This window comes from Oncorhynchus clarkii, unplaced genomic scaffold, assembly GCF_045791955.1.
Source record: "Oncorhynchus clarkii lewisi isolate Uvic-CL-2024 unplaced genomic scaffold, UVic_Ocla_1.0 unplaced_contig_9617_pilon_pilon, whole genome shotgun sequence".
In the NCBI taxonomy this organism is placed as follows: domain Eukaryota; kingdom Metazoa; phylum Chordata; class Actinopteri; order Salmoniformes; family Salmonidae; genus Oncorhynchus; species Oncorhynchus clarkii.
Window position 1 is genome coordinate 43,313 of NW_027258208.1, and position 25,534 is coordinate 68,846.

Sequence of the window (25,534 nt, forward strand, 5' to 3'; positions counted from 1 at the left end):
TGCACACGGAGGAAACGGTACGCTGCTCTCTCTCGGGCTGTGCTCAGACCCTATCTCTTATCTCATCCGCCCTCAGTCTGTTTACACGCAAAACAGTCCGTTGTTGACTGGAATACGATACGAAGATCCTGCTTCTAGGCAGGTTTTTCTACAAGTGTTCTACTGCTCAGTATGCCAGAACGCATGGACTAATTTAACGACGATGGCTTCGTTGCGAATGGTCGCCAAACTCCGGGCTGGAGTTGTCGGATGTACTAAACCGTTCCGCTACGCACTCAAAACAACCCGATCTCCGGTGAAATTACTGCATACGGTAAACTGAAACTACTGTGTGGGAGTAGTGAAAGGAGAGTGCTACACTGTAGCAAGACTTTATAGATGGGACCGTCGCGTCGTTATGTAGACATCCAAACTAGGGTGTTGTGTCTTCACAAGTTTTGCACAGTAGTCTGTTATTGTAGGCCTGCACTGTACATGCTCTGTTGGTTTGGGAAACCGGTAGAGTTCTAATGAACTGTCAAACAGTGAGATTGTTGAGCGAGGGTGTCATGCACGTCGCTGTTTCAAAGATTTTAGTCTTCGTTTCCATCTTAAACTGCACTACTTTGAAGTACACTAGATTGTAACAGAATTACAGATCCTTGAACTAATCAATAGGCCTACCGTGAAAAAGATAATGGCAGTCTAGAGAACACAGTGATGCATTTCAATCAGCAATGCATTGAATCAAGAGAGGGTTTTCCCTTTCATTCCATCACGTCTTGACATGTTGTTAAATGAGGACTAAATAGCTTTCCTCTCTCTGAATATAGTCATATAATGTAGTGAAACTGAATGCAGAAGACCGGTTGGGGATCACACACACACACACACACACACACACACACACACACACACCCTTCCTTGAATTTAATGATTCTCTCTCTCTGTCTCTGTCCTCCTTTTCCCCTCTTGTTCTCCTTAGCTTCAGATGACTGCACTAAAGTGTCACCTATCCCATGCATAATTAATAAGTTACTGTAAGAGCTCAGTGATTTCCCAACTAGAATATCAACACCATGTCACCCAGAGTGTTGGCATGACAATGAATAATAATACCTAGTCCCCAAGGGCTAATGAGGACACTAATGAGGTTCTTCTCCAAGTTAATGAAGAATGCAATGTGAATTATGTGAAACCTCACCCGTGTGTCAGATTAATATAAACATTGTGTGTTGTGTGTGTGTGTGTGTGATGTCTGGCCTCCTTAATGTTTCATTAGAATGATGGCCGTCTGGCAGACACCAGTCAGCAAAGCACAAGAGTGTTGTTAAGGAAGGTGCAGCCAGCCTTCCGATAGGATAGGATGTCTTGGCCCGGGGCCTGAAGGGTCATTTAATGTGCTTTGATCCCAGTAGATGTGTCCCTTTACCACCCATACCTTACTACTGCTGCTGTGCTGTATCTCTGTCTCTCTGACCCTGCACTTCACTTCGGTCATTCTGTGGGGAATTACATTTGTGCAACGTCATCACATATGGTGAATAAACTAAGTGTACAAAATATTCCATGACACAGACTGACCAGGTGAATCCAGGTGAAAGCTATGATCCCTTATTGATGTTGCTTGTTAAATCCACATCAATCAGTGTAGATGAAGGAGAGGAGACCGGTTAAATAAGGATTTCTTTTTAAGCCTTGAGACAATTGAGAATGTCTGCCATTCAGAGGGTGAATGGGCAAGGCAAAATATTTAAGTGCCTTTGAATGGGGTATGGTAGTAGGTGTCAAGAACTGCAACGCTGCTGGGTTTTTCACGCTGAGCAGTTTCTTCTTTGTCTCAAGAATGGTCCACCACCCAAAGGACATCCAGCCAACTTTACACAACTGTGGGAAGGAAGCATTGGGGTCATGGGCCAGCATCCCAGTGGAACGTTTTCAACACCTTGTAGAGTCAATGCCCCGACGAATTGAAGCTGTTCTGAGGACAAAAGGTGGGGGTGGTGTTACTCTATTTTAGGAAGGTGTTCCTAATGTGAGGGTATACTCAGTGTACAATTACCCCACATTTTCTACACAGCACCACACATCACTGTCAGCCAGAATGGAAGGGGGAGTTGACTTTTCATAGTCACACATCAATGACTATCACCACAGAACATCTGGGTAGATTGATACTCTAATGAACGCAGCCCCGCTTCCGGGGGGGGAAGGTCATTAAAGTGTAACAGTATAACTTTATACCGTCCCCTCGCCCATACCCGGGCGCGAACCAGGGACCCTCTGCACACATCAACAACAGCATCGTTAACCATCGCTCCACAAAAGCCGTGGCCCTTGCAGAGCAAGGGGAACTACTACTTCAAGGTCTCAGAGCAAGTGACGTCACCGATTGAAACGCTATTTAGCGGGCACCACTGCTAACTAGCTAGCCTTTTCACATCCGTTACCCCCCCCCCCCCCCCACCACCAGACACTGACAGATGCACACACACTGTTTATCTGCTCCTGACAGGCCCTCTTGTCTGATGAGTCAGTGTGTAATTGAGAGGCTTTTATCCATCTAGAGCCGTGATTGGAGGGAATTACAGGAGTCAGTCGTCCAATCACTAGATCTGACTGGCTGCCCATCTATCTGTTTGTCAGGGTCGTGTTCAGCAGGGAACCGTTTGTGTAATTAATGCTTGGATAAGCTTATTTACTATTATGTATTGATTTATTTTCCCCTCTTTATGCGGTGCGCGCTGCACCGAACACCGCAAGAATTATCACAGTGAATGATTTTAATGTTTATGTGTCAATTAATCCCGTAAGGGATGGGTTGCCAACTGGTGATTTGACACGAAAATAAAATGTCACTCATTCATTCATACATTGTCTTCTCAATGGACAATATGGGTAGTAGCTTATCCCCTGGTCTCCTTTTCAAAACATATCCACCAACTGAATAGGACCCCTGATGCGATCTTTCTTGATTTAATATGGAACAGGCCAGACTCCTCACCTTAGAGTGCTGAGCATTAAAAGAGTTTAAAATCCAGAAGTGCGTTATTAGCTACCGCAGACTGCAGTTAAAGGATGTCGTGTTTGGAAATGAAAACCCCTGGGGATATTTTTAACTGGATGTATAAGTCATTGTAGCTTGCATGATTCCAGACTGTCAGTGCCACTTCCCATCTCTATCTGCCTTTGTGAAACAAGAGCACCTTGGTTTGACCCAGATAAGCTAACATGAAAAATGCTGAGTTGAGGAGTAACGGGGTATATGAATATGGGCCGTATGTCCTTCAATATGCCCTTAGACATGTCCAGGGGGTATAAGCCAAACATTAACAGCAGGAAGCTAGGAGCTTGGTTCTACTCTGCTCTCCTCTCTCTCTCTGCTCTCCTCTCTCTCTCTCTCTCTGCTCTCCTCTCTCTCTCTCTCTGCTCTCCTCTCTCTCTCTCTCTCTGCTCTCCTCTCTCTCTCTCTCTCTCTGCTCTCCTCTCTCTCTCTCTCTCTCTGCTCTCCTCTCTCTCTCTCTCTCTCTCTCTTCTCTCTCCTCTCTCTCTCTGCTCTCTCCTCTCTCTCTCTCTCTCTCTCTCTCTCTCTCTCTCTCTCTCTCTCTCTCTCTCTCTCTCTCTCTCTCTCTCTCTCTCTCTCTGTGTCTTTCTATCTGTGGCTATTAAATCAATGATGACGCAGATAGATGATGATGATGATAATAATAATAATAGGAAAAATAATAATACTCAATGAGTAATAACAATGAACAGGACAATACAGAAAGAAATGAATGAGGACAACAATGAAATAGTTAAGAAAGAGCGTTAGCAATGTTGTTATGGGCGTGGCAGGAGGTTCCATATACTGCAGGTAATCTGGCACAAAGAGGTCTCTCTCTCAGCACACCCCACACTGCAACAATGTGTGGTGGCTTTAGCAACACGGGTCATATTTCACTCCAGTATGACAGTAATTGGGAGACTGGGGAGCCAGAGCACCATGGTATCTAAACCACTCAACCACTCTATCCATCCATTGTTATTCTAGCCATCCATGCTGCCTTTTGCATGGCATTTGCCTGAGGCCTGAAGATATAGTAACTCCTTTGTCAGATCTCAATTGGATAAAATCGGCTGTTGTATAGTGGGCTGTCATTTTAAAGGTTTATGGCTGCATATTGCTACCACTGCACTCCCATATTCCTGCTTTATAACCAGAGCCTATTGGGGATTTATCCTGATTTCATGGGAAATGTGGGTTGCCAAATAATATTCTCCAAAAAGCCAGGAGAATGGAGTTGTAATTTCACTCGCTGCTTAACTGTTGGCCCACACAACAACAAACTATGAGGATGGTAATGATGGATGTTCCTATTAATCTGTATTGTGAGAGTGAGTGAGACCCCCCCCCAACCCCCCATGAGTGGGCAGCTGCAGAGCAAGAACTAGCCAGCTCACTGTCACTAATTCACCTCCAGCTAGAGCAGACTTGTCAGAACCCATTAGTTGTAGTATCCAGCCTTATTCCACACTCAATGTAACCAACATTGCTTTCTTCAGTTCTATACAGCCTCCTAGTCAAGTGTCCATCCTGCTATTCCATTTGTGTAACCATCATTGTTTTGCTCAGGTCTGCACCACTAGTGTAACGATTGTTGTTGGTGGAAAAAGGAGTAGACCAAGATGCAGCGTGGTACGTGTTCATGGTAAATGTAATGAAGAAACTGAACACTAGAACAAAAAAAACAACAAAGTGGAAACAAACGAAACAGTTCCGTCTGGTGCAGACACACAAAGACGGAAAACAACTACCCACAAATCATAGTGGGAACACAGGCTACCTAAGTATGGTTCTCAATCAGAGACCACGATTGACAGCTCCCTCTGATTGGGAACCATACCAGGCCAAAAGCAGAAATACAAAACATAGAACAAAAACATAGAATGCCCACCCCAACTCACGCCCTAACCAACCTAAAACAGAGACATAAAAAGGAACTAAGGTCAGGACGTGACAACTAGCTTCAATCACGTAGGCCTTTAAATGCCTTGCAGATCTTAGGCCATTGACAAACCGCTTTTAAACCATCCTCCTAGTAACAAAAATATCCATTGTAGTCCGAGGCCAAATACAAACTATTAGTCTAGACTTGATTCATCGCACCCTGGATTTTACAATGCCCAGGGAATCGATGTAATGAATGCGGTGTGTCCGTTTAGAGACTCTTCATTAGTATTCCCTTCCCCCATCGGACCGCACCACACTCCTTTATTATAGAGTAGGGATGTGTCCCAAATGGCACCCTATTACCTATTTAGTGCACTTTTTTCTCTTTTTTGACTGTTTATTCAGTTTTACACACAAGACAACACAAAACAATATTAATAATATACTCAACTAGAAAAAATATGATTTTTTTACATTTTTTTAAAACCTTTTTAAAGATACTGTACTTTAGACAAGTTAAACACACCGGGCAGAAGGCTACAAAGGTTAAAGGGCAATCTGTAGTACTGGGACAGAGCAAACACCATTGTTCCTGTAAACAGTCAAGGGATGGGGGTGGAGAAATGCAACCACTCACAGACAGTCATGGCCACAGACCGACCATCCACAAATAAAGTTTACAATGCTTTAAAATAAAAAATGAATAATAATTGTATGTAAGCGTGAACAACATTTTTAAAAACAACAACAAAAAAACAGGGCAAAACAAGCTCACATTTTAGTCTCTGACCGGGCAAGATGAACAAGGCATCCGCAGGTCAATCAATAAGCACATCATCTTCACCTTAATGCCCCCCCCCCCCCCCCCCCCCCCCCCCCTACAAAGAAAGGCTCATCCAGCCTTTAAGTCACAGGGGAGTCAAATACAGACTTATTTTTGTCTTAATATGAATGCCGTCAGAGGATGGACTGTTTAAAGTAAGACCGGAATGGAGCCCAAGCCTCATAAAACAGTTTGGGGTTCCCACGTCTATTAAATGTAATTTTTTCTAGTTTCAGAGAGCACAACACATCTCTCACCCAATATTTATAAGATGGAGGAGCTGCCATCTTCCAGTTCTGTAGTATTAGCCGTCTAGCTAAAAGAGTTGTATAAGCAACAGTGTCCGACTGGATTCTTGATAGGGGGTACCTATGGGCAGTACTCCAAAAAAGGCTGTAAGGGGAGACGTATCTATAACAGTGTCATATATATATATATATATCTATATCAGAGAAACATTTAAATATGAATTCCCAGAAACCTGACAGTTTAGCCCCAAAACATGTACTCAACAGTGTAGCTGGTTCCATTTTACATCTGACACCGGTAGGATCAAAATCAGAGAATATTCTTCCAAGTTTGGCCCCCGACCAGTGGATACGGTGAACCACCTTGAATTGAATGAGGCTGTGTCTAGTGCTAAAAGAGGACGAGTGCACCCTGTGCAGCACAGATTCCCAGATGTCTTCCCCAAGTTCCTCCCCCAAATCCTTTTCCCATCAAGTCTTTAAAGACACCAAATAGGGGTTCTGTAAGTCATTAATGATTGCATATACATCTGAAATTGCGCCCCTAGTAAGCTTGTTCAGCTCAAAAATGCTCTCTATAGCTGTATTCGCAGGCCTATGGGGAAATGCAGGTGTTTTAGCTCTGACAAAGTTCCTAGTCTGGAAAAAGTGGGATTGGGGGAGGTTGAACTTTTCCTGTAGCTGAGCAAAAGAGGCAAATGTATCATCAAAGAATAATTGGGCTAGTGAGGAGAGGCCTAGTGAGTGCCAGATGTCAAAAGCCCCATCATTCAAAGTTGGAGGAAATAAAATGTTCTGATTGATTGGGCCTGATAGAGAAAAGCCTCGGAGGCTAAAAGCAAAACGGAACTGATTCCAAATTTTAAGAGACTGCTTTACAATTGGGTTGACACACCTTTTGCCTAGGGACACGGGGACTTTCTACCAATCCGTGTTACCTTTCCATCCAAAATAAAATACATGAATGTTTGATCCAGTGAATTAAAAAAAGATTTTGGAATAAAAATGGGTAAACATTTGAAAAAAAAATAAATAAATTGGGCAACACATTCATTTTAGTGACATTTATCCTTCCAATAAGAGAGAGGTAGCGAATTCCAAAAAGTAAAACATTGTTTCAATCTGTCTGCTAAAGCAACAAAGTTTTCCTGAAACAAATTTGAATATTTCCTTGTCACTTTTACTCCCAAGTAAGTGAATTGATCCCGGACAATCCTAAACTGAAAACTTTATTTACAGGAAAAAGCTCACTCTTGCCTAGATTCAGCTTGTACCCTGAGATTGATCCAAACTTTTTAAGAACAGATAGGGCACGTGGCAATAAGGTATCAGGGTTGAAGATGAACAAAAGGAGGTTGTCAGCATATATCAAAACGTTCTGCTCTAAGCCCGTCCTGATTATACCTTGAATGGCATCATTAGAGCGTAGTACAATGGTGAGAGGCTCGATTGCCAAAGCAAACAGCAAGGGGGAGAGTGGACAACCCTGTCTGGATCCGCGGTGCTTTAGTACACTACTTTTGACCAGAGCCCAACAGTTGGGACTCAGCCTAGCAGTCAGAAGATGGATGGTGGGACGTCACTCAGGCAGAGAGGTTTATGTGTCTACTGTGCTCCCATTCTGTGTCAATACCATTCTCTGTGACTGCATCACTACTCGTCTTTGTGAGAGGAATTGACGTGTTGAACGCACCGAACTGTCTGTTCAAACAGCTAAAACACAGCTCAGATACATACCCCACAAGACATGCCACCAGGGGTCTCTTCACAGTCACCAAGTCCAGAATATAATAGACTCTGGGAACCGCACAGTATTACATAGAGCCATGACTACATGGAACTCTCTTCCACATCAAGTAACTCAAGCAAGCAGTAAAATCGGTTTTAAAAAGCACAAAGTGCACTGTGAAGACACACACACACACTACATATTGTAGTATTGTGGATATTATATTGTAGATTTGTAGTATTAGAGTAATGATGTAATTATGTGTTGTAACTGTTTAATCCTGTTTGGAACCTTGGCAGCAGCTGATGGGGATCCTAATGTTTAAATACTAAATGGACATTAATACCTACTATTTCATAAATGGGTTGTGACAGAAAAACTGAGTGGTGATATCCCCCGAGAGGCTATTTGTTGCCAGTTTCCATGGGATTTCAGTCCTGTGGTATCCAGTAGAGGCTCAGTTTCCATAGGATTTCAGTCCTGTGGTGTCCAGTAGAGGCTCAGTTTCCATAGGATTTCAGTCCTGTGGTATCCAGTAGAGGCTCAGTTGAGGAACTATTGAGATGCATTCTCCTCCAATTGGAGTTTCTGCCGTTTTGAAGCTCTTTACCTCAGGGAATTAAAATTCAAAGACTGTAAAATGGGTTTTGCCTGTCCATATTCTAACCTTCAGAATGATACACTGGTGTTAAAGATTTGATCAGATATAGTTAGCCTACAACAAAGAGGAATTACAACAGTAGTGACATAAACATACTATTTTCAGGGAATGTCAAGTAGTCTTGGACGGCATACCGTGTATTGGGGTTATTTTAAAGTACCGACCGTATGCTTTTCAATACCGCCAATTAAAAACATTTATATTGTATGTTTACAAATGGCACAGGGAACAACCGTGACAATTCACTGTTGCCTGCTAAATATCTTAACTAGAAGTGACCTATCTAACTATTTTCTCCAGCTCAGAGCTCCAGCTATACATTTGGTTTGCTAACTTGCTAGCTATAGGTGGCTAGCTTGCAAGATCACCCTGTGATCAAGATCACCCTGTGTTATAGAAGTTCACAAACACTCTCTTGAAAAGTTGTCTAAACTGTCACCCAACAGAGAAGAATGTCTTATTGCCTCAGTGTCAGATTACTGTCCGGCTGGCTGGCTGGCTGGCTGGCGCTCTGTGGCTAAATCTGCTGCCTCACTCCTGTCAGTCAGCCAGTGTCACAGTAACCACTATCTTAAGGAGCACCCTGTTTGGGTAAGAATTAATATAAACATGCAGTGCTTGACTTGGGCTGGAGCTGTCCGGAGCGCTGTACCAACGATAGACCACAGCCTGTCATTTCAAATGGGAACAAATGAGCCATAGTGGTGGGTAGAACAAGCAAGGAGGTGGGCTAGTGAGTGAGATCCTATTGGTGCGTTCTAGCATGGATTTGCATATTTCCATTTGAACACCTACTCTGTGAAGTGCGCGTGCGCAATAACTCAATTCACCTTTGCGCTTCTAAACAACATCATTTTTTGAAACTGGCAAAGGGTAAAGTCTACAAAACATAGTCCACTCTGTTCATAACAGATTATATTTTTGGGAATAGAACTATATTCAGATCAAATGTTTCATCGTTGAGTAAATGATCAGAATGTTGGCCCAGATCCATCTCATTCCATCTTCTCCCACTGCTGTTCACTGGGCTTCCTCTCATTAACATATCTGCAGGGTTTCCTAAACTCAGTCCGATGGGTTCCGATGGGGGTACAACAGTTGAACTAAACTCATGGGGAATTTAAGTTATATTCTTCAAGAATAAATAGTTACATATCGTTAACGTATAAGTCCAAAAATGAAAATAGCAACTGCAGATTGCCCCTTTTTTTTAAAACTATGATTACCTATCTATTAATGAAACACTGATGTCAGTAGGGAATGTATCTCTGACGGGAGGTGCACTGACACACATTCTCAATGACCATGGCTAGCTGTCACCCTGCTCCTAATCAATTACAGATATTCCAGATTTGTATTGGTGAATCTGAATCCATGATGAAGGGTGAGGAGTAATGAGTCAGCTCAATGATTGGCCAAAAATCAAGGAATAGAATCGGATTGACACTCCGTAAATGCTACTGATGAGAACAGATCAGTTAAATGAATGCTCTTTGAAATGTCAAGTAGCCCAGGGCCCTGTATTCATAAAGCATCACAGTCATAGGAGTGCTGATCTAGGATCAGGTTCCCCCTGTCCATGTGATCTTATGAGTGCTGATCCTAGATACTCTGAGAGCCTGGGGTCTTTTCAAATCAGAGTAAATTGTTCCTGTTTTGTAGACACCTTTTGTCTCTCAGCTCTCACTTTTGACTTTGTGTAGTAGACTTGGACTGCCATAGTTATCACTACGCAGCAGTGGAGGCTGCTGAGGGGAGGACGGCTCATAATAATGCCTGGAATGGTATCAAACGTGTGCTTGATACCATTCCATTGAATCCATTCCAGCCATTACTATGAGCCGTCCTCCGCTCAGCAGCCTCCACTGCTATGCAGGTTAGCGGGTTTGTGTGGTCAACCTGCTATCGTTGTTTAGGCCTATAACTAAGGAGTTAAAAGGACATAGCTGGTTCAGCTGCTCTATTAGAATGGAACCTTTTTCTGCCCAGCGTGATAAATAGTTTAATTTGCATATACATTTTGGAATTAATCTAAAATGTTTTATTAAAGATCTTGGAACGCAGGCAAGATTATGCGACAAGTATGCACACTGTTCTACAATGGTTATCTTATGCTCTCATATGCCATGCTACCAACTGACTGACAGTCTGAATGTACCTCGAATAACTCAAGGAAGGAAGCTGACAAGCCAGAAAAGTGCTTGTCATTTCCCGCCTGTAACTGTCATTGTTAGAGGCAGGCCACTGGCCATCCAATGTGCAGTTCCATGTTTTAATAGGAATCTCCTGAAAGAATATCTATTTGTGAAAAATGAAAAGGTGGATTCTCTTCAGTTTTTCAATCTCTTTTGGGAAGCAATTGACAGTGACACTGTCCAAAATCAAATCAAGTTTATTGGTCACATACACATTTAGCAGATGTTATTACGGGTGTAGCGAAATGCTTGTGTTCCTAGTTCCAACAGTACAGTAGTATCTAACAATACACAAATCTAAAAGTTAAAGTATGCAATTAAGAAATATATAAATATCAGGACGAGCAATGTTGGAGTGGCATAAACTAAATACAGTAGAATAGAATACTATATTTACATATGAGAGGAGTAACGCAGTATGTAAACATTATTAAAGTGGCCAGTGATTCCATGTCTCTGTATATAGGGCAGCAGCCTCTAAGGTGCAGGGTTGAGTAACCGGGTGGTAGCCGGCTCGTGATTGCTGATGAATATGTTTGTGTGGTTTTGGTAAGAAAGGGTGAGTTGTTACGAAACCCACTTATCTAGGCCTAGCTACCTGCCAGTTATCTACTACTCACTTACCCACTTCTATTCCTGACACACGCGTAATATATTGTTGATCTACTCTGCATTTCAACTAGGACTTGAATACAGCAGCTGACCCTTAGCTACTGCAGTCTGTTGTCTTAACAGTAACCTCCCTGTAAAGAGGAGTAAAAACTCTTCAAGTTCCAGCTCTCTATCATTTCTGCTTTATCACCATGTCCTCTGAAGTATGCAGAACACTCGCTTGGAGAGCTGTCATGGGGAGGACGTCCTATACTCATCCAACCTGCTTGACTGTTACATCCGCCTCGCTCTGCATGCTGCCTTTCCCTTTTTCTTTCTTTTAGTCTTTCTGCTCTCTCTCTCTCTCTCTCTCTCTCTCTCTCTCTCTCTCTCTCTCCTTCTCTCTCTCTCTCCTTCTCTTCTCTCTCTCTCTCTCTCTCCTTCTCTTCTCTCTCTCCTCGCTCTCTCCTTCTCTTCTCTCTCTCCTCGCTCTCTCTCTCTCTCTCTCTCTCCTTCTCTTCTCTCTCTCCTCGCTCTCTCTCTCTCTCTCTCTCTCTCTCTCTCTCCTTCTCTCTCCATGTTCTCACTCAGCTGTCTTTCCAATCGTTGCCCACTCTCCTTCTCTCTCCATGTTCTCACAGCTGCATTTTCCAATTGTTGCCCCCTCCCCCCCTCTCTCTCTCCCACTCTCTTTCGCTCACCCTCCCTCTTTTTCTCTCTAAGAGAATGTTGTGGAAAGGAAAGCGAGAAGATAAATGCCTTGACTCAAATCACTTTCATGGTACAGTGCAGCCTGAGCTCATGACAGCAGCCGGTAATTTGGTTTCTCCATCCCTCTGTTTTTCATCCCTGGCCCCTAGAACTGTTTATTACATGGGAACCATTCAGAAGGTCAAGTAGGGGGTGCTTGTATTTGTCCTGTTTCACACGTGCAAATGTCTAACCTGTACAGTGTAATGAAATTGAAATGTTTTTTTTTTGCATATCCAACTTCCCATGAGACACCCTCTAGAGTGGGGTCACAGCCAGGGGATCAGCCACTCATGATGGCGACCCTGGAGCAACTAGGGTTAAGTGCCTTGCTCAAGGGCAGATCGACCAATGCTTCACGTAGTCGGCTTCACGTAGTCGGCTTCACGTAGTCGGCTTCACGTAGTCGGCTTCACGTAGTCGGCTCAGGGATTTGAACCAGCTTGGCCTGCCATGCAGTTTCCTCGTGGAATGCAAATGCCGATTACTGATTTGTTATGAGAACTTGAAACCGGCCCTAATTAATCGGCCATGGCGGTTAATCGGTCGACCTCTACTTGATATTGGTGGGAACTGAAACACGCGGTCGATCCAGACCATCCCAAACATGCTCAATGGGTGACATGTCTGGTGAGTATGCTGGCCATGGAAGAACTGGGACATTTTCAGCTTTCAAGAATTGTGTACAGATCCTTGCGGGCCGTGTATTATCCTGCTGAAACATGAGGTGATGGCGGCGGATGAATGGGACGACAATGGGCCTTATCTCTGCGTTCAAATTGCTTATCCCTGCCCATACCATAACCCCATCGCCACCATGGGGCACTCTATTCACTACGTTGACATCAGCAAACCACTCGCCCACACGACGCCTTACACATGAGGCTCCCGAGTGGCACAGCGGTGTAAGGTACTGCATCTCAGTGCAAGAGGCCTATTGGCCCAGCATCATCCGTGTTTGGCAGGGGTAGGCTGTCATTGTAAATAAGATTTTTTTCTTAACTGACTGTCCTAGTTAAATAAAGGTTAAAACAATATACAATAAAACAATCACACGTAGTCTGCGGTTGTGAGGCCAGTTGGACGTACTGCCAAATTCTCTAAAATGACATTGGAGGTGGCTTATGGTAGAGAAATTAACATTCAATTATCTGGCAACGACTCTAGTAGACATTCCTGCAGTCAGCATGCCAATTGCTGCTGTGCTGAACCTCGACTTGAGACATCTGTGGCATTGTGTTGTGACAAAACTGCACATTATCCCCGCACAAGGTGCTGCTTGATCAGCTTCTTGATGTGCCACACCTGTCAGGTGGATGGATTATCTTGGAAAAGGAGAAATGCTCACTAACAGAGAAGTGAACACATTTGTGCTCACAATTTGAGACAACCTTTTCTATTATGCACATAGCAACATGGTCTAGGAAAAGGCGGCAATTAAACAGTGAACCGTGAACAGCAACCGCTGTCTAACGGGGAGAAAGCGCATTTGTTATTAAATTATATCATTTTTATTTGTGTTGCACAATTGTTGTTAATATTACCATCTAGAATTAGTCTTAGTCTTAGTGATGGACTGCCTTCCCCACGGGCTCCACAATGGATCAGTCAGACAGGCGCCAGTCATGTTTTTGTTGTTACTGCTCTACGATCGACCAAACAATCGTCCAGTCGACTAAATGGGTTTAGCCCTAGAACCAGCAACACTGCCAGATAGTCTTTGTTTCCTGGGCCGTGTCCAGCTGTACCCAAAAGGATAACTCCTCCTCTTCTGGTCAGTCAGTCAGCGCTGGGTGGACCCAGACTGGCCACGCCATTGGTTGGTGCTAAATTCCAGTACAGATCGCCCCATAGCCCCTCGTACTGTACCACCTAGACACTCTTCTAAATGATTTGTCAGAGCTGGGTGGGTGTGAGGTGGACACAGACTGGCCACACTATTGGTCTGTTGGTGCTGAATTCCAACTCAAACACCAAGCCCCTAGTCCTTAGACACTCCTGTAGATAGGATTTGATAGGTTTAAGCCAAATGCAATTGCTCAACCATTCCTTCTGATAGGTTGGTATGTTGCTTGCACCCATCAGAGACGTTCAGATCTACAGGAGTGCCTATTGGGGAAAAGTGGCAAAGGGACCATTCAGCATGAGATGGTGTTAGAAACCTGGGTTGTGGTATAGTGGGTGGTGGGAACTGAAACAGGGCCCCCACGAGGGGCCATAGCTCAGCCTGTGACAGGAGCCATAATAACTGGGTCTGGTCCTGCCTGCCTGCCTGCCTGCCGGCCGGCCGGCCAATGGTGAAATTAGCCAGCCTGTGACTGTCACCAATCAATCACCATGATGTCCCCTGATGAACACTACTGGCTATGGCTGCTCCACCTTACTCAGGAGGAAAGGACAGTTTATCACCAAGCTGCTGCTGTACTGACCTTCTGAAAACCAACTTACATTCTGGCCTGGACTCCAAACTGCTAGTGGTGAAATAGAGCATATCACTTTGAACTCCTGGCTGACTGTATACAAGTGAAGGAGGAAAGGACAGTTTATCATGATGCCACTGTGCTGTGTCTGACTCTGAGAACAAACCACTCAAAGTGAATCTAGTTCCTCTGGGGTGGAATCTGTTCCATCATGCAGTCTATTGTTTTGAGATATGGAATATTACATTTGGAGATGAGAAATGAGAGATCAGCTGTAGCTACTAGCCTCTGTTCCTTGAAGGAGTCACAAAATGTGTGAATGTCACCGAAGGGCCAGGGCGTTGTGGCTGCAGCAGTTACCTCAACACCGTGCATATTGATTGGATGAGGGAGGCAGGGGAGAGAGGATGGGGATTTGTGTTTTTATTTCACAGGCGGCGAGATGTGGTGGAAGAGTGCACGTCTAATTGAACATCGCTGGTGATGCTGATGGAGTCGTCCCTCTTGTTTGAATTGCACTTGACTCGGCCCGTGTCTCGCTGAGGGCTAAATGAGTGGCTCATCTAAACCCCCAGGTGCTTGGCTGGGAAGTAAGAAACCTGCAGGATTATTAATTCTATAGCTCTTAATGAAGGCCAATACGTTATGTCTCTCCATTGATATATGAAGGGAATACTGTATTACGGTATTAATTCTATAGCTCTTAATGAAGGCCAATACGTTCTGTCACCCCATTGATATATGAAGGGAATACTGTATTACGGTATTAATTCTATAGCGCTGAGTGTGTTCCTGTTCCACCATGACCGTCATCTCCCATTTGATGTGTTGTATGATGGGAATGGTGCAACATGGCATTGAGACTGACTGCTTACAGATTTCCAGGTGTTGAATTCGCTGTCGTCAGCGGTATATCCCTATGCACAGCGCGTCTTCACCCCAGAGATAAATGACCTCGACCTCTGAGTTTGACGCTCGGCATGCACTTTTCATATGTATAAAACACACACACAACAAACGCACACATGCATACACACAAATGTAGACAAACAAATGCCCGCACACACACACACCACAGTCACACACGCGCGCACACACTAACACACAAACAAACTTCACAGTGCTCAAATGCCTCTCCAGTCCCCGTCACCACAAAAAGCATTTCACAAATGAGAACGATAAAAGGGAGGGAATATTTTGCCCCTGAATTGCGGCTGTGGCCACTAGTGCTTGACTGAATGCACAATCTGACCGTTTCAGTATTTTTAGAACACAATGCCTGCACTGGAGTAAATGATGTGCACATTTACATATATTCCAACAGATCACAATAGAGTCTAATTTATCATAACCATTACAGATAACAAATCCTAATTGCTAAATTGGACCATATACTGTATACAGTCATTAGCCATTTAAAAAAAACAAGTGCTATTTAAGATTCATTTATTGAATCTGTAATATCAACTGGTTATATTATATCCTGGAACACAATCTGTAATATCAACTGGTTATAGTATATCGTGGAACACAGTCTGTACTATCAACTGGTTATATTATATCCTGGAACATAATCTGTAATATCAACTGGTTATAGTATATCGTGGAACACAGTGGCCTGGAACACAGTGGCCTGGAACGCAGTGGAGCTTGCTTGTAGACGCCTATGGCTGTGCAATGGCATAGCCTTGTTTTGTTAATGTAGCAGACAAGATGCTCTTATTTCATGAGCCCTACCACAGTCAAGACACAGCTATTTTATAGTAAAAAAAAGACATTATGTAATACAACAGAATACAATGGAACAGAATATTTTTCAAAATAAAAGTAGTTGCCAGTGTGAATGATACACATCTCGTGCCTGGTACAGTTATTCTCAGTGATCATGTAAAACGGGGCTCAATTTGACGAGTTGAAATCTGTCTTTTTTTTAATTTTTTTTTTTACAGATGTTTGATTTAGTTTATTCTGCCTGCTTCTTTGGGATGTTCAAAATGGATGAACAATTCCACTCTGAACACTGCATGGGGATGAGTTACAGCCACGACATCTGTTTGGAGAGTAGGTATACGCTTACCCGGTGTAGGAGGCAGTTTTTTTGGAATGGGACGTTAAACGGGTGTCCTGAGTCTCTGTGGTCACTAAAGATCCCATGTCACTTATCGTAAGAGTAGGGGTGTTAACCCTGGTGTCCTGGCTAAATTCCCAATCTGGCCTTCATACCTTCACGGTCACCTAATCATCCGTAGTTTACAATTGGCTCATTCATCTCCCTTCATCTTCCCTGTAACTATTCCCCAGATTGTTGCTGTAAATGAGAATGTGTTCTCAGTCAACTGACCTGGTAAAATAAGGGTTAAATAAATAATGATGCTGAACAAAATATGCTCTTTGTCTTTATCAAACAGTTTCAGCATATTTTCAGTGTGGAACTGTGTTTAGGGGGCTTATAGCTCAGGTCAGGGATAGGGATGGGCAACTGGCAGCCCATTTTATATCTACCTTTTTACATTTTGGAACTCAGTCGGGGTCTCAACTTACTGTTGACAGTTAGAATAATAGAATACACAAGGTGCATTTCGAAATTTGGATGTGCATCAGCTGTCACTCAAATCTGTCGTTCTGCCCCTGAACAGGCAGTTAACCCACTGTTCCTAGGCCGTCATTGAAAATAAGAATTTGTTCTTAACTGACTTGCTTAGTTAAATAAAGGTAAAATAAATATATATATATATATTTTGCCCATATCAGCTGTATTTTTTAAAGATTGGTAAATTAGTCTAGAGGCCAGCTATCTAAACTTGTAGTAAGCAAGGTGGAATTACCGGCCCGTTTGATCATCAGTTGTCATATTAAAAACGGCAAGCATTTGCTTCCACCCTATGGCAGAATGTGTAGAATTGCAGGAAATTTGTTATAAAATTGCTAGCTCGTCCGTTCAAGTACAAAATTACACATGTCCATCCCTAGACGCAAGATAATGAGTTTCAACTAACAGCCAGTAGAGTTTCTACTGAAACCATTGTTTATTCATTATGAATCCAATTATTGAATTGGATTACATTACTGATTACAATTTTGGACAGTTAACTAGTAGGGCCGGGACTATACCAGTATCGCGATACTTGTAAGTATCACGGCAAGGAAACCGAACACAACGCGGATTTAACGTCTTTAGGAAAAGAGCCCTAATGCTGGAAACAAACATTATTATGTTGTCACCCAGAGTCACATGTATTTATTTTCCACCAAGCAATAGCACACACTATTTTACATACAGTAGGTTTTTGAAGGACCTCTGCGATATTGGTATCTTCCCGGGCGCTAGTAACTATAGCGCGTTACATTTAGAAAGGAACCTACACTGCTTATTGCTGGAGCCTGCCCTACTCAAGGCATGGATGTCTCTCATCTCTTGTCAGTTTTTCCAGCCTTCTTACTCTTAACCTTAACTACTGATGTGTAAGTCTATAGATCTCCCATCCAGTGGCGATTTTAGCATGTACATCTTGGTGGGGCAAACAAATTAAAAGTGGGATGCTCCCAGCAAAGTCACTTCACAACACTGAACAATACATTAATTACACTATAATGGTGGCCAACAGTGCCCACAAACTGTTAGGGCCTAAATAAAGCTGTCCCAACATCTTAAAAGGAATGGCTTGATTCATGATGATTACTGCTAGCTAAGACTTAGCTAAGTATGATGTTGACATGATCAGTCCAATCAAAGCTACTGTACATATAAAATTATTTTATGTCATTTTATCTGTAGCAAATGACCTTGAGCCTTCCTGGATGGGCACTTCTAATGTAACTCTATGGCAGCACCCAAGGGGCTAGAATTTTCAACTCTACCCTTTGACTTGGTGGTGACGTAGGGACCCCATGAGTGACAGAACACTGAGCCAATCACAGCGCAACGCTCCATATTTTCTGCTGGCTCGCCCCACCACCACAGAAAGCGCTGAGCAAGGCTAAAATACCTGCATTGTGGAGCTGCATTACTCAAGAAAACAAAAAAGAGACCATGTTTGTATGGAGACTTTATTAACTCAATGATATATATATATTTACATTGTTTGCAAACTGTTATGGAACATGTATTAATGGCAAGTACCCCCCCCCCCCCCCCCCCCCCCCTAAAATGTGGGTCTCAAAACAGGTGGGGCTCTAAAAACGAGTCGCCACTGCTCCCACCCCTCTGACCATACTGTCCTCTCCTTTGTGTGGTGTCTTTGACTGCCACACGCTTTACAAGCTTCCAATACAAGGGGACCAACTTGGTTTTGCTGCCCAGAAGGTGCTGTAGTGTTCATTAGGCATCGTTGGCAAACCCTCCAAGTCCTCTTCTTACCGGGTGGAGTCATTTCCATTTTAATGGTGTGGATGGGGGTAATGTTCTGTAGCAAGCACATCATTAATTCAACAGTTATGACCTAAAACCCTTATTCATTTCTCACATTTAACACGACCAAGTGTTTAATAGTGGCAGAATGCATGCCTAAGGCATCACAGTACTTATTGGGAGTTGTGTTGGTATAATTGTAGCACTATACAAAATCTCTTTACACACACAGGTGCGTGCGCACACACACATATATATATATATATATATATACACACACACACATACATACATACATACACACACACACACACACACACACACACACACACACATACATACATACATACATACATACATACATACATACATACATATGATATATATATACACACACACATTTTCACAGCTGTTACTCTACGTTCGTATCTTACCAGTTCCTTTCATTACTTCCAGATGCAGTGCCAGCAACATATTCCCAACCATTAAACCTAATACTCCAAATCATTGTATTACTCAGCATGGGATCTAGAAGGGGATGAATCTGTAGTGGGGATGTTGATATGGAAACCTGGAGGCTTTCAGCACCATTTTCTGTCTATTTTCAGCTATTCAAGCATCAGCATTCAGTCTGGTTTAGCCAGGCTACGTCTCTGTGGAGATTGGTGAGAGCCAGCCTTTTACCCTTACCTCAGTGAGATTGGATAGGGATGTTGGGAGGGATATGATTGTGAATATTAACACGGAACGGTTTTCCATCTTCCATCCAGGCCATGAAGGTATTGAAATCAAATGTAGAAATGTTGCGTCAGCAGAAACTTTGACATGGTGTAGTCAGCAAAACAAATCTGTCGGCTGTAGGCTATTCTGTGGTTCATGGGGGGGGTGTAGACTATTCTGTGGTTCATGGGGGGGGGGGGTGTAGGCTATTCTGTGGTTCATGGGGGGGGGGTGTAGGCTATTCTGAGGTTCATGGGGGGGGGGGTGTAGGCTATTCTGTGGTTCATGGGGGGGGGGGGGGGGTGTAGGCTATTCTGTGGTTCATGGGGGGGGGGTGTAGGCTATTCTGTGGTTCATGGGGGGGGGGGGGGTGTAGGCTATTCTGTGGTTCATGGGGGGGGGGTAGCAAGATAGGCTGCGGTAATATAATGATGATGATGCAGTTTCTTGGAAATTAGATTCTGGAAATATGTCCTTATCTCAATGTTTACATCACACAGTATCTCAGTAATAATGACTTTTGCAATGAATGGCTACATTTAAAATGATAATCAAGACATTTCCTGGCAAAACAAAGATGTCACGTAGAATAGAAGCTGGTCGTTTTCCGACTCTCATTTTATTCATGTAGAACTTCAAATGTTTGTCTTTCTGTCTTTGGCAGCATGATCGTTTGCCAAGGGAGGGCTTCTGTTGATACTGATGATATTGAGCTGATAAGCCACTAAGCCACATTCTGTTTTTAGTTGCTTTGCCGCCCATGTATGGAAAAATTTACAGGGTTCCTTGTAACAGTATGTTCTGGTGCCTCTCGGGCTGTTGATTGGAGACCTATTTGCTGATTTAATGTTATTTGTGTTTCTTAAATGTACAGTATCTGTATTTTGTAAATTGTGTACGAATGGTTCCTTCTGAAAGAGACCTTGGTATGAATGGGACTCCCTGTTTAAAATAAAGGTCAAATAAATCCCTTCTGTATTGTGTTCTCTCTCATTTCAGGACCATCCCAGACAGCCACAGTGGAGATGTCCTCCCCAAGTGGTCTTCTGCAGTACTGTAGCACCCTCTAGTGGTATGATACTGGTATTACAGTGCACCTTTCTACAATTAATGTATTACTATGGCTGCCTTTTTATTTTTTTATTTTATTTTACCTTTATTTAACCAGGCAAGTCAGTTAAGAACAAATTCTTATTTTCAATGACGGCCTGGGAACAGTGGGTTAACTGCCTGTTCAGGGGCAGAACGACAGATTTGTACCTTGTCAGCTCGGGGGCCTTGACTTTACACACAGTGCAGTTCTTTATTCTAAAGTGCCAGCCGATGATGAAAGGCTTTAGAATTGTAATCTTTGGTAGACTGTTCATATCACTATTAATAAACGCAGAGACAATCCATATATTGTTGTATGCAATGACCTCAGTTATTTAAAACGGTGAGAATGAGCTGCATTGTACTTTAAACACAAGGCCATTAACTGCCCATTTTACCTGCGTTTTTCTCTGTCTGCGGTCTAGATGTGGTGTTGCAGTATAAACATGGACGACCGGTGCTGGCTGTGCCGCTACCCTCCAGGCAGGAGAGCTGTCTGTTCTTCCTCAGGCCCATGTTAATGACTGTAGGAGACCTGATCCACGACCTGCAGAGAGAAGACCCAGGAGTCACCTCTGCCTCTGTGCTCACCAAGGGTAGGACACACACAAATATGTTGTACACACACATAAATATATGTTGTACACACACAAATGTTGTGTACACACACTCAAATGCAAACATTTGCCCGTATTCATAAAGCATTTCAGAGTATGAGTGCCTATCTAGGAGCAGTTCAGCCTTTTAAATAATAATGAATATGATTTAATGGACAGGGCAGAACTGATCCTAGATCAGCACACCTACTCTGAGATACTTTATGAATATGGGCTACTGTCTGTCGTGTACACAGACATTATATCCATCTGTTATCCTCCTGTCTCCTACAGATGGTGCACGGGTAGCTAACACCACCCCTGTAGACACCACCCCTGTAGACACTATCCATCTGTTATCCTCCTGTCTCCTACAGATGGTGCACGGGTAGCTAACAGCACCTCTATAGACAGTCTCCTGGACAAAGACTTCCAGCTCCTCATCAATGATGCTGTATACAACATCCACTCCCCTGAAAGAGGTGAAGCAACTCTTTCCCAAAACATAGGTAGTTTAAACAGTTTAAGAGATGATGATGACATAATAATAAATGCCATTTGGCAGCCGCTTTATTCTGAAACGACTTAGACACCGCGTGTTTATATTTTAAATATGGTTGGTCCCGGGAATTGAACCCACTATCCTGGCGTAGCAAGCAACATGCTCTACCAACTGAGCTACGGAGGACCACAGTCACACAGCTACAGAGGACCACAGTCACACAGCTACAGAGGACCACCAGTCACACAGCTACAGAGGACCACAGATCACACAGCTACAGAGGACCACCGATCACACAGCTACAGAGGACCACCGATCACACAGCTACAGAGGACCACCGATCACACAGCTACAGAGGACCACCGATCACACAGCTACAGAGGACCACCGATCACACAGCTACAGAGGACCACCGATCACACAGCTACAGAGGACCACCGATCACACAGCTACAGAGGACCACCGATCACACAGCTACAGAGGACCACAGTCACACAGCTACAGAGGACCACCAGTCACACAGCTACAGAGGACCACCAGTCACACAGCTACAGAGGACCACAGATCACACAGCTACAGAGGACCACCGATCACACAGCTACAGAGGACCACCGATCACACAGCTACAGAGGACCACCGATCACACAGCTACAGAGGACCACCGATCACACAGCTACAGAGGACCACCGATCACACAGCTACAGAGGACCACCGATCACACAGCTACAGAGGACCACCGATCACACAGCTACAGAGGACCACCGATCACACAGCTACAGAGGACCACAGATCACACAGCTACAGAGGACCACAGATCACACAGCTACAGAGGACCACAGATCACACAGCTACAGAGGACCACAGATCACACAGCTACAGAGGACCACAGATCACACAGCTACAGAGGACCACAGATCACACAGCTACAGAGGACCACAGATCACACAGCTACAGAGGACCACAGATCACACAGCTACAGAGGACCACAGATCACACAGCTACAGAGGACCACCGATCACACAGCTACAGAGGACCACCGATCACACAGCTACAGAGGACCACCGATCACACAGCTACAGAGGACCACCGATCACACAGCTACAGAGGACCACAGATCACACAGCTACAGAGGACCACAGATCACACAGCTACAGAGGACCACCGATCACACAGCTACAGAGGACCACCGATCACACAGCTACAGAGGACCACCGATCACACAGCTACAGAGGACCACCGATCACACAGCTACAGAGGACCACCGATCACACAGCTACAGAGGACCACAGATCACACAGCTACAGAGGACCACAGATCACACAGCTACAGAGGACCACCGATCACACAGCTACAGAGGACCACCGATCACACAGCTACAGAGGACCACCGATCACACAGCTACAGAGGACCACAGATCACACAGCTACAGAGGACCACCGATCACACAGCTACAGAGGACCACAGATCACACAGCTACAGAGGACCACCGATCACACAGCTACAGAGGACCACCGATCACACAGCTACAGAGGACCACCGATCACACAGCTACAGAGGACCACCGATCACACAGCTACAGAGGACCACAGATCACACATCTACAGAGGACCACAGATCACACAGCTACAGAGGACCACAGATCACACAGCTACAGAGGACCACCGATCACACAGCTACAGAGGACCACCGATCACACAGCTACAGAGGACCACCGATCATACAGCTACAGAGGACCACAGATCACACATCTACAGAGGATGAGGATGAGATATCAATTGATCTTTATCAGTAATTATAAAAAGAAACATTAGTCACTTGAGGATCAGCAGGATCCTCATCCTCTTCCTCATCGTCATTATCAACCTCCAGTCTGGGGTGGAATTGGTGGAATAGTGATCCATGTTCCCAGTGTAATAATAATAATTTTGCCATAAGTTCCCAGAGTGACTGTGTTGTAATGAATTCCACCCATGTTGTGTGTCCAGAGGCGTCCAGTGTGTCCAGTGAGCATGTGGTGGACGTGGAGGACATGAAGCACATGGTGCAGCTGCTCCACACGGCCCTCCACCTGCCTGACCACCACCTGCTGAAGGAGAGGCAGCTGCTGGAGAGACTGGATGGACTCAAACAGGACCTCTCACCTCTGGAACAGGTACCGGAGGGGTGTACTTCTGACTCCGTTTCTCTCTTGTTCTTTCTCTTTCCTTCTGTCTGTCAGTATCTCCTCTCTTTTTTTATCTCTCTTGCGTCTCTTGTCTCATCTCTCTCGTCTCTGTGTGACTCCTACTACCTATCCCTTTGGTCGACAACCATAAAGCTGTCGCGGTAAACCTTCAAACATAAGATTGCATGAGTGTGAGAGTTTGTTTTAGCTATCACTAGTAACCTCTGTCTCCCGTGCGTTCCCTGTACAGGTGAAGGAACAGCTGGCGCGCAGTGCAGAGTTCCACTCCTCCAGGACTCTGTGGACAGGTGTAGCCCTGCTGTCTGTGCAGGGCGGGGCCTTGGCCTGGCTCACCTGGTGGGTGTACTCCTGGGATGTCATGGAGCCCGTCACCTACTTCCTCACCTACTGCACCAGCATCGGAGTCTTCTCCTACTATGTCCTCACCAAGCAGGTACAGTACAGGACTCTAACCCTGCTATGTCCTCACTAAGCAGGACAGGAAGACCCATGTCCAGCACGGTCTCAATACAAGTAGTCAAGACAGTGTCTCCCCCTTGTGTGCACAAAAAGTACTGTCACTACAGGGCACTTGAACAAAAGGCTTTCATTTTCATTTCAGTCACACCTGGTCTCCTTACAACAACTTGGAGTAGTCAAGTTCTCATAAGTGACCTTCATTGCCATACGCTGTACAGTATGAAGGCAGTAATTATCAGGGTTGAGTTCTAACTTTAGATAACTGTGTGCAGTCAAACTTCTACAAACCTCTGCATTGACATCAATGGTAGATGTAATCAAAACACAGGTGATAAGCACTTAGAAGTGTAACAGAGAAATCTCCACGTATGTCTGCCCTCCTGTGGCTGCAATGTGTATAGCATGCACTGTATAGAAGAAGCACGACATGGTCTGACCGGTAAACCTTCCAGTTGGTCCCACAGCACCTGTGTCCTGCGTCTAAATGATTTTATAAGACTTTTGTAAGTATCTTCTAAAAGTACAGTACGAACTGTGTACATCCATGCCACAACAAGGAGGCTGATACAAACCAACATTCCTCTGTTACGCTTCGAGGTGTATCACCTGTATTCTGATCATATCTCCTAATGACATCCGTGCATCATTTACACAGAGGTTCAGTTATCTCAAGTTAGAATTTAAACCCAGATAACTATGAGTGAGAAGTGATACGCTAGTCTGCACCTGCATCTGTAGGATTATGTCTATCCAGATGGATCATGGTTGTTGTCCTCTGTTGTCCTCTGTAGGATTATGTCTATCCAGATGGTTGTTGTCCTCTGTAGGATTATGTCTATCCAGATGGATCATGGTTGTTGTCCTCTGTAGGATTATGTCTATCCAGATGGTTGTTGTCCTCTGTAGGATTATGTCTATCCAGATGGATCATGGTTGTTGTCCTCTGTAGGATTATGTCTATCCAGATGGATCATGGTTGTTGTCCTCTGTAGGATTATGTCTATCCAGATGGATCATGGTTGTTGTCCTCTGTAGGATTATGTCTATCCAGATGGATCATGGTTGTTGTCCTCTGTAGGATTATGTCTATCCAGATGGATCATGGTTGTTGTCCTCTGTAGGATTATGTGTATCCAGATGCCAAAGACAGGCAGTTCCTGTATTACTTCCACAAGGGTGCCAAGAAGGAGCGCTTCAACGTGCAGAAGTACAATGAGCTGAGAGAGGAGTTGGCTTCGGTATGTTGCTATACTTACTTATACAAGGCACTTCAGAATTTCTGCTCACTGCTTATTGGACTTTC

At 44.1% G+C, this 25,534-nt stretch overlaps 1 protein-coding gene across 1 annotated transcript in view; it reads left to right on the plus strand.

Annotated features, from left to right (window-relative positions):
• LOC139395963 (calcium uniporter protein, mitochondrial-like) overlaps nt 1-25,534 on the plus strand; it is a 26,695-nt gene continuing 1,161 nt past the window's right edge. Inside the window, exons 1-7 of the mRNA XM_071143277.1 lie at nt 1-313; nt 20,397-20,469; nt 20,915-21,085; nt 21,463-21,567; nt 23,573-23,739; nt 24,002-24,205; nt 25,353-25,469. Coding sequence (XP_070999378.1) covers nt 203-313; nt 20,397-20,469; nt 20,915-21,085; nt 21,463-21,567; nt 23,573-23,739; nt 24,002-24,205; nt 25,353-25,469 — 948 coding nt within the window. The 5' untranslated portion in view covers nt 1-202. The remainder of the gene's footprint in view (nt 314-20,396; nt 20,470-20,914; nt 21,086-21,462; nt 21,568-23,572; nt 23,740-24,001; nt 24,206-25,352; nt 25,470-25,534) is intronic.